At 61.3% G+C, this 9,670-nt stretch overlaps 1 protein-coding gene and 1 long non-coding RNA gene across 8 annotated transcripts in view; one reads left to right on the top strand and one right to left on the bottom strand.

Moving 5' to 3' along the window:
• Positions 1-22: 22 nt before the first annotated feature.
• On the top strand, positions 23-8,151 carry LOC132348650 (uncharacterized). Its single transcript, XR_009497515.1, has 3 exons — positions 23-227; positions 5,173-5,470; positions 5,645-8,151. It is a non-coding gene; the product is annotated as an uncharacterized LOC132348650 (long non-coding RNA).
• Positions 3,991-9,670, bottom strand: part of RAB11FIP3 (RAB11 family interacting protein 3) — an 81,959-nt gene continuing 76,279 nt past the window's right edge. For all 7 annotated transcript variants that reach the window (XM_059896390.1, XM_059896385.1, XM_059896386.1 and 4 more), the window contains 6 exons: positions 8,958-9,098; positions 6,697-6,778; positions 5,992-6,129; positions 5,743-5,898; positions 5,516-5,656; positions 3,991-5,441 (listed from right to left, as the gene is read on the bottom strand). In XM_059896390.1, coding sequence (XP_059752373.1) covers positions 5,328-5,441; positions 5,516-5,656; positions 5,743-5,898; positions 5,992-6,129; positions 6,697-6,778; positions 8,958-9,098 — 772 coding nt within the window. In that variant the 3' untranslated portion in view covers positions 3,991-5,327. The remainder of the gene's footprint in view (positions 5,442-5,515; positions 5,657-5,742; positions 5,899-5,991; positions 6,130-6,696; positions 6,779-8,957; positions 9,099-9,670) is intronic.

Raw genomic sequence — 9,670 nt, 5'->3', positions numbered from 1 at the left:
GGCGGGACCTCCAGCCCTCCCCGGTCGCGGCGTTTCCGGTTGCTGTGCCGGTAGGCGCGGGGCTGCGGCCGCTGGCCTCTCTCGGGCCCCTGACCGCAGACCCGCCAGCTCCCTGACGGGGTCCTTCTGGACTTGTCTGCTTCCTCGGGTCCCCGCAAAGGCTTCATGGTCCGAAGCTCCGGTTCGCTGGGACCGACCTGGGCTGACCCAAGGCCGCGCCACTCAGTGTGAGTTGGGCATGTTTCTTGTCTGAGCCCCAGTTTCTCCTCGGCCACCGGGGAAACCAGCACGCCCGCGCCGCTGGGAGGACGGAGGGAGGCGCAGTTTGGCGCCTGGCAGGAAGGAAGCCGGTGTGGTGAGCGGGGGGCCTCTGAGCAGAATCCGCCCCCATTCGCAAAGAGCCTCCTCAGGGGCGGCCGCCCCCTGCCCTTTGGGCAGCCGGAGGTCCCTCTGTCGCCTAGAGGCTGTGGAGGCAGCAGGACCTGCTGAAAGAGCTTTGGTGTCAGCGGTTTACCAGGCACAAACGAAGCACGGAGAAGCCACGGCGGGGAGTGGGGATGCTGAGGGCGGAGCTCCAGGGACCGTGGTATTCAGGGGCGCGTGGGGATCCTGAGAAGGCACGGCCCATGCAGGAGACACGGAAGCAAGGCCCCTGAGCTAAGACAGATTTAAGGAGAGTGGTTGTGGTCCAATTCTGCCTCCAGATGGAGAGGAGTTTTGCAAGGGGAGGTTAGGTAATGTTTGCTCCAGCGTCCAGTCAGTAGGACCTTCAGGGACAGCGCTCAATGCTCCTGGAAAACCTCCATCTTACTCTCCACGTGCTGCAGCCAGGACACCCACGTCCCAATCGTAGGTGCTTGGGCTCAGACAGCCGAGACAGAGCTGCTTCCTGAGTGCCTCTGGGGACTCAGCCCATCTCCAGCTTCCTCACCTGCACGAAGGTGACAATGACAGGCCTCTGACCAAGGCCTGGTGGCTGCAGAATCACTAGAGGATGGAGTCAAGGGCCGACTCCTAGTGGTGGCTCAGTGACCACAAGTCCCTTTCCTTCCCAGCCCCCTTCCGTTTGCACTGCCTGGGGTGATTGGGCCAGAACCGGTGTCCACAGCCCTATAACCTCCCAACAAGAAAAACAGCCGAAGTTGAGCCTGGTGACCTGATAGCTGAGATTCCTGCCAGTTCACTTCAGGGTTTTGCAGAGCCAGTCCCTACGTGGGGGTGGGGAGAGAGCAGGAGCATCCCAGCTCTCCCCAGTAAGGGGCCAAGGCCTGCTGTCATAGGGAGAAAGCCCAGTCACCAGAAGAGGGCCTCAGGAGGATTCTTCAAGACTGTCCCAGGAGGGAACTGGAAGGAACAGGTTTCATGTGCAGGGGCAGCAGGAGGACCAGAGCCGCGAGACTAGGGACGCATCTGTATAATCAACCTGTGATCATCTTAGATGTTCTCAGGCACACAGGTGTAACTTTTAAGTAACTATAAAGCAGAAGATAAGTGACCTTCAGGAGATAGCCACCCAGAGGGGAGAGGGGGTGGGGGGCGGCATTAGTTCAAGTGTCCCTGTGCAGGTCTCACTCGCGCTTTTTGCGGCTTTGGGACACAGCAGTGAACAAGACACCCAAACGCTCTCAAGGAGTGGAGATTCTATGGGGATGAGGGCACAGGGACCCTCCGTGGTGTGACAGGCACGTGGGAGCTGAGGCCAGCAGGCGGCTGAGGACAGGACACACCTGTGCTCTGGCAGGTTTTACATAAAGACCCGTAATCACCTGCTTTGTGAGACGCCCTCACAGGGCCTCCATCTCCTGGTCTCTGAACCACCAGCAGGTGGAGTGACAGGCACTGGCGCTACAGGGCTGGGGGTGAAGGCGGGCACCCCTTCCTTTAGTGTGGACAGGCTGGAGCAGGCCTGAGCCAAGGACCCGGGCAGTACACATGGGGCACGAGGAACCAGGGGCTGGGGCCGGCTGTGCAGCCACCTGCCAGCAGTCTGCTTCCAGGGGAGGGGCAGAGTCTTGCTCTGTGCTCTTTGGCCAAGACCTCGAAGGGTGAAGCCGGGGCTCTAGCAACGTGAGGGAGGAGCTGACTTGAGACAGGATCTGCTTTGGGGCTGGGGGTGGAGGGTCCCCACACGGGAGAGATGCACTTTTGATACTGGCCTCACGTGTCCCCTGCAGCCCCCTCCAGCACTCTCTGGGCACGCTCCGCCTGGGCCATCCTCTGTAAGAGGCTCTCCAGGAAGCTCTTCCTGGGCAGCAGCCAGGCACTGCCGTTTCCATTTACAATGGGTTTTTGTCATGTGTTCTCCCACCCCACCCTGTCCCAAGGGGGCTCTGTCTCTAGTAGGGCTGGGACCCCTGCAGGACCAGGGCAAGGATCTCAGCCTAGCCTGGTGGGACCAGCTGGACTGCGGACAGGCCCCCATGTTTAAGAGTGGAAATGGAACGGGTTGGCAGGCCTCAGTGGGGTACGGGGAGGAGCCCCTTCCTAGTTTTGGCTTCACGTGATGGAAAGGCCCCTCCCCACACCCAGCCTCTCCTCCTAGGCAGAGACGGGCCCTTCAGGCTCCTGACAGACAGGCCCGGGACATCACCTGGTGTCAAAGCAGAGGCACTGGAGGCAATGGCCTCCTCCCAGGTCAGTAGAGACATCCCCAGTGCAGCAAGGCTAGGGACAAGGCCCTCCCAGGCCCCCACTGACCTCCTGAACCTGCTGGAGCACCCCGGCACCCCCAGTGCTGAGCCGGCCCCCTTGTGCAACTCCACCAGGAGTCTGGGGGTGAAGCCCACACCCCAGGCCCCACCACAATGCTGCCCTCCTTGGCTGCCCTGGCCACGTGGCCCACTGGTTGCACCTGGCAAGCACTGGGCCCTGGGGGTGGCCAGGTACAAGTCCCAGCCCCACTAATGAACTTGATGATGCATGTGTTGACTCTGGGGAGCTACCCCCTCTGAGCCCCAGGAGCATGGTTGGGGGCCTGCATCCTCTCCAGGCCCTCCCCCGAATCCTGGCAGGGATGCCGGCTCCAGGCAGGAACTCCTGCGACACGTCCACACCCTCCAATTGCCCCTTCGGTGCTACTCACACAGCACCCAGGGCTCCTGGCGACCCTCAGAGTCTTAATGCCACACCCCCAGCTGAGGACAAGGCCTGGGGGCCCTGCTTGCTGCAGGCCAGGCCAACCTTTCATCACCTGGGGGCTGAGTGGGCAGCAGACCTGGGCTCAAGCCCTTCTCTGCCCCACTGGGTGGTCGGGTGGGGCCTCAGTTTCTCCATCTGTGTCTGGTACGTAGGTAGCTCAGTGCAAGGGGGTGGGAGATGCCTGGGCCAGGGAATCAAGTTTGGGGGACTTCTAGCTAACAGCCCCCCTTCAAGTGAGATTTGGTCACTCACCCTTAGAAGCTCCTTGGTGGCACCCCCATGACTGCAGTGGCGCACCTGAGCTCTCTTTCCCTGGCTTCCCTGCCAAGCCTTTCCTGCCCAATCCCATGGTGCCTTTGCCTTTCCTGTGTCTTCCTTTGGGTACTCTCTGTCTGCCCCTACCCACTTCTGCCTGGCTGGCCCTCAGCACCATGTCAGCAGCCAGGTTGCACTTGGGGGCTGTGTCCTACCATGAACATGTGGCCCTGGGTCCCCACCACGTCGCCCCGCCCCAGGAGCATCCTCAGTTGGACTCCCCTGTGGGCCCAGCCGGGAGGGGGAATCCTGCCGCCTCTGGGAGGGGTTGGCTGGACCAGAAGGCCTCCTGCTGTCCAAGCCCAGACGACGCCATGGGGAGCTCCTGGCCCGCCCCTCAGCCCCCTCAGATGCAGCACCAACTTTCATCAGTGCTGGGTCCCCTGGCCTCATGCTCCTACGTCATCCAGGCCACTGTAGCTTGGCCTGGAGATCTTTCTCGAGGGGTGAAAACAGGGTCAGCGTGCCAGCCAGTGCCCAGCGTCTGCGTGAAGGTCTCAGAGCAGCTTGTGTTCACAGAAACAGACCCAGTCTGTGTGCGGGGCACAGCAGGGCGGGGAGCAGAGTTCCAGTGTTTATTATCGTACATATATATATTTCATGTGTATACACAGATAGTTTTCTCTCTTAGAAGTATTAAAAAATTGATCAACCTTCAATCTATAAAAAATACCTACTCTACACGATAGAAAAATCTCTCCTCCAAGTTTACATTGATTTACACCCAAAGCTTTCCCCAAAATATACAATACGAGGCAACATCTTAAATCTTAGTGTAGAAGGTGGGCCATGTGGAGGGTGGAGGGACACAGAGCCACACACACGCTCGCTCACGCACGCACGCACACACACACCCTCACGTATGCGCTCGCACACAGCAGTGGCCCGCCTGTGTGCAGGGTCTTGGCCCACCTGGGAGCACCCGGAGGCTCCTGGCTGGCGCTCAGGCTCGGGGGGGCAGGCCCAGCAGCCCCTGTGGGTGATGCTGCTGCTCCTGGCAGTGCAGGTGCCGGGCAGGGGCTTCCTTGAAGGAGCCCCGAGCCACCAGGAAGGCCTTGAACTGTGTACTTGTGAGAGCCTGCCCGCCCCAGCCTGCTGCAAAGTGCACCTTGTGGAGACAGGACGACTCCTAAAGACCTCAAACTCCCAGAGGAAACTGATTCCAGACATTTGGTTTCCTCGGGCCAGCGGAGATCCGCACAGGGAGGAGAGGACACACCCCTGGGAGCCACAGCCCTGCCTGAACCCCCAGAGTCAGAGGGGAACAGCAACACCCACCCGATGCAGACAGCACATTCTACGCCATGACTCTCAAGTCACAGGAGGGTCAGCGCCCAGGGTTACTGCAGCGAGGGGCTGGCCGTGAGCACAGGCCCATGGCCTAGAGGCCCCTGGGCCTGAATCTGGACCAAGGGGCCCCTTCTGGTTGGGTGCCAGCCTGAGCAGCTCCAGGAAAGCTGGGGGGGGCCCTGCAGCTCCTGGCCAGACCCTGACACACACTGGCCTCTCCTGCTTGTCCTCCCCCTGCCCCACCATGTCTGGCGCCAGGGTCCTGGGGCTTCTATGCCATCCAGGAGCGGCTGAGACTTGGACGGCACCAGGTCAGGGTGCCTGGCGGGGACCCATTTCATTCCTTTCTTCCCTGACAAGGCAGGAAGCGTGGGAGAGGTCACAGAGGGGTTCACCCCAGCCTGAGAGTCTGTCTCTCATTCTCTGCAGAAAGGAGGGCGTAGCGAGAGGCCAGAGCCACCACGGGCTCCGGCCCCAGCATCCCTCCTCCCGCACCCTGCCCTGCCCAGCTGTGTGCTCCACGGTGGGCGAGGGACCTCGGTCTCGGCCGCGTGCGTGCTGTGCTGGAGCCCCACCAAGTGGCACTACTTGACCTCCAGGATGGACGGGTTGGTCTCCATGATGGCCACGATGATCCTGTCGATGTAGTCCTGCAGGCGGAAGTTGATCTCCTCCTGCTTCTGGATGGCGTCCATGAGCTGTGGGAGGAGCCAGGGGTCGGTGCCAGGTGCCCAGACTGCGGACGCCCGCAGGGGATGGGGTGGGGTGTTACCTCATCGCGGGAGACGGAGCTGATCTCTGCGGCCAGAGACTCGGAGAAGGCCGTGGAGAAGAGGTTCTTGGCGCCCTGGATGCTCAGGTTGATGATCTGCCCGTTGAGCTCGTCATTCTGCTCCTTCAGGCTGCGGTTGTCCTGGGGGACACGGGGCGTCACTCCTGGGCCGAGGCAGGACCACCAGCTCCGGCACCGGCCCCCGGAAGCGTGAGCCCAGCCCATACCTGCTTCAGCCTCCGGACCTCCTGCTCCAGCTCACTCTCCCGCGTGCGGCTGTTGTACTCCTGCAGGCCTGCGCTGCTGCTGCGGCCCCTCCTCTGCTCAGCCTCCAGCTTGAAGAGCTGCAGATGCTCCAGCTGCTTGCGCAGGTCCTCGATCAGCTGCAGCAGCGGGGGTTGTCTCAGCTTGGCTTCAGGACCTCTGGGGCGGTCTGAATGCCAATGGGGGGGGGGACCTCGGGGCTCTGTGCTCACCTCCTGGGTCGCCTCCTTGTCCCTCTGGAACTGGTGCCTCTCGTGGCTCAGCCTGTCCCCCAGCTTCCTCCTGTTCTCCTGTTCCTCACTGAGCCGCAGCGACAGCTCCTCAATCTCATCCAGCAGCTTCTGCTTCTCCTGCGAGAACGAAACAGTTGCCGGAGACATGCCTGTCTGCCGCCCGTCCATGCAGCTCTCCTCAGCTGTCTGCACCCGACACGTGGCAGGTGGGCCTGCGAGGCGCCTGGGATGGTTTCTGGGAGGAGGCCAGAGCCCAAGTGCTCTCAGATGTCCTCAGGGTGCAGAGTTGCCCAGGGGTCCCTGGGTGGGGAGGGGACCACGGGGCACAGGGGGTCAAGCTGAAGTCAGCCCCTCAAGGACATCATCCTAGATTCAAACCAGGGGTTAATCTATGCGTGACTCTCCAGGCCCAAGGATGCCGGGAAGCCGGGCAGGGTCGCGCATCTTCCAGCAAAGGGACGGCCAGGCCCAGCGTGTCCTGGCTCCCTCACCCCCGGGGCCGCAGGGCCCGGTGTCACCAGCCTACTCTCGAGCAGCACAGCTCCCTGGCCTGCAGGCGCACCCCTTGGCCGGCCACACCCCCGCAGGCCCATCGGCCAACAGTGCGGCTGCCCTGCTTTGGAGAACCTGTCTCAGGTCCCGATGGCCCACAGGCACCCGGGGCGGAGGCTGCCGGCAGCTCACCTCCTCCAGGCGCTCGATGCTGGCCTTCAGGCAGGGTGTGCAGGACCTCAGCTCACTGTTCTCCTCGTCCAGCTGCTGCAGCCTGGGGCACAAGAACAAGGCTGGGACCCGCGGAGCTGTCCCCCGACCGCCACACGCACCCACACGAGGGTCCTGGGCCAAAGCTTCTCGTAAGCCAGGATGGTGTCTCCACACACCTCCGGTTTACAGAGAAGCTGCAGACACAGAGCGAGTCCCACGGACCCTGAGCCCCTTTCGGCTTCTCCAGGCATCTGCTCAGCATCGTGGCGTTCATCACACCCACACTGGAAACGCGAATGACCAACCCATGGACTCAACACAGCTTTCCCACCAGCGCCCCTTCCCGTCTGGGGTCCCCGCACCGCATTAGCCGTAATGGCTCCTCTGTCCCCTCTGGTCTGCAGCAGCCTCTGGACTTCCCTGGCTCTTCATGACCTTGACAGTTCTGAGCAGGTCTGGTCATGTATTTGGTAAAATGTCCCTCAGATTGGGCTTGTCTGGTGTCTTCTCATGACTGGAAAGGTTGTGGGTTTGGGGAGAATCCCACAGAGGAGAGGTACCCTTTGCATCACGGGTGATGTTGACCTGGATTGCCTGGTTGGGGTGTGTCTGCCAGGTGTCTCCTCTGTCGAGTTCTCCTTCTCCTGTCCCTTCTCTGTCGTCTGGAGGCCAGTCACGGGGTCCAGTCCACGCTCCAGGGACCCCCGAGCGGGCATGTCTGTGTGTTATTTGGTCTCCTCTGCAGGAGTCCACGTTGGGTTACACTCTGGATGGCGGTTCCTGCCGTGCCCCAGCTATGCCCACTGGGAGCCATGACACACCGTCGTCTGTGTGTGCTTCTGTTCAAGCGCCTCCCCGCTTCCTGGCACTCCAGGCTCTGCCAGTTTTCCTCTGTGCCAGCCACAGACCCAGCCCTTCTCCAAGAAGCCCCAGTTCCTTCCATGGCCCCGCTGTCCTCACCCCGCCAAGAACCCCAGGGAGCTGAGGGAGGCCATCAGGGTCCAGGCACATGGAGCTGCTAACTGAGGTGCAAAGAGCAGGCAGTGGTGACCCCGAGTCCCATCTCGCTCTGTGAGGGCCTCATGAGGCCCTGTCCACCTCGGGCCCCTGCATATGCTGTCCCACTCAGCCAGCAGGATGTCCCACTTGGCCAGCAGGATGCCCCCTGCCGTGCAGGCTCTGGTGCTGGCAGACACGGGAGGCAGGACGGCCCGCCCCTAGGCACCCACAGCCCGGTGGACAGGGCCCCACGGAGAGGCTGTGGCCCGCGGGTCCACTGGACGGCACTGTGCCGAGGCCCAGGAAGAAGGCCTTCCCGGGAGGTGACACCGCAGGCCTGCCCCCGGGGAGGCCTCCCGTCCAGGGAGACCCCAGCACAGCTCTGTGTGCAGCCCCTCCTGCCACCTCCCACTGTTGAAAATGTGTCAAAATTTATTTTCCAGCTTTAAGAGCTGGAGATAAACACATGCTAAAGAGCCTGGAGTTGTCGTTCACGAGTGTAAAACGGCTGCACGTTGAAGGCTGAGAGTGGTGCCTGTTCAGTTAAAGACTGTGAAATACCCGCCTCCCCGTCACTACCCACCCAGGAACGAGCTCTGCAGGGGGAGGACGAGCAGGAACCTCCAGGTGACTGTTGACTTGTGGACATTTAGGTTCTCTGCTGGTTTTCTTTGACAAACAACGTTTGAGATCCACGTGTCACCGTGAGTGAACGCCCCCAGCCTGAGTTCCTGGTCCACTCCTGTGCCTTTGTGGGGTGTCTGCACAGAGTATGTTCCCCTTTTCCTGACTCATCTAAGGCTTATGCCTTCAGGGAAGCATAGGGGTAATTTTCTCAAGTTGCCTTAAAAAAAGATTTTGACTTTGATTTTGAATGGTGCAGCATCCACTGGAGAAAGATTAGAGAAAGTGACATCCAGGTAGTGTCAGTCTTTGCCTTCAAATACTTTGTGGCCTTCAGTAGAATTTTTTAGTTTTCTTCACGAAGGTTTTTCCACTGTTTGTAAAATCAAATTTGTTCCTAGGTATCGTGCCCTCCTGGGGTGGCCAGCTGTTGTGGTGAGAGCCCAGCTGCATTTCTCATCAGCCCTCTCCCCCACCTGACCTGCGGGTCCCCCGTCCCCTTCTCCCCAACCTGGTCTGCGGGTCCCTGGTCCCCCTCTCCTCCACCTGGCCCGCGGGTCCCCTATTCCCCTCTCCCCAACCTGGCCCACGGGTCCCCCGTCCCCCCTCTCCCCCACCTGGCCTGCAGGTTCTCGATCTCGATGCTCTTCTCTCGCTCCATCTTGCACAGGAGCTCCTTCTGCTTGCGTGTCTCCTCCAGGACCATCTCGCAGGCTCTCAGCTCCTGCTCCTTGAGCTGCTCCTCCAGGGCATTGGCTCTGCAAGGCAGAGGGGGAGGGGAGAAACCGTCCTGAGATGCTGCGCCTGGAGCTGGAGAGAGCGGCCCTGCCCAGAGGGGGGACAGGAAGGCACTGAGACATCCCCCAATGGCCCACAGCTCTAGTCAAGGGCAGTTCTGAAGCAGGACATGTATCCCCCAAACAGCCTTCACCTCACACTGAGGGTGCCTGGCCTTCAGACCACGGCACAGTCCTGACAGCAAGGACATCATTCCCAGGGGAACTTACCCCCATCCTGGCCTGCACCCACAGTTGCCTCCTGCTCGCTGGGTGTGGGCAGGAGACCCTCCCGGGCACAAGCCCACAAGGTGCCTGGCCCCAGGGCACCTCGCACTGATACTCCAGGCTGGAGACATGGTGTACAGACCCACCCCACCCAGGTCAGCCGTGGCAGACTCGAAGGCAGGTATAGCAAGAACATGGGGACAGAAGGAAGATACACATGGGGACCCTGACCCTGGCTTCTTCCCAGACCACCACTCCCACGTGCAGGAGACAGGAACGGACCAAACCACAGAGAAGGGCTCCAGGCCCTGCCTGTGGATGGCCGA

Source organism: Balaenoptera ricei, chromosome 15 (genome assembly GCF_028023285.1).
Source record: "Balaenoptera ricei isolate mBalRic1 chromosome 15, mBalRic1.hap2, whole genome shotgun sequence".
In the NCBI taxonomy this organism is placed as follows: domain Eukaryota; kingdom Metazoa; phylum Chordata; class Mammalia; order Artiodactyla; family Balaenopteridae; genus Balaenoptera; species Balaenoptera ricei.
This window is presented reverse-complemented; position numbering and strand designations above follow the sequence as displayed.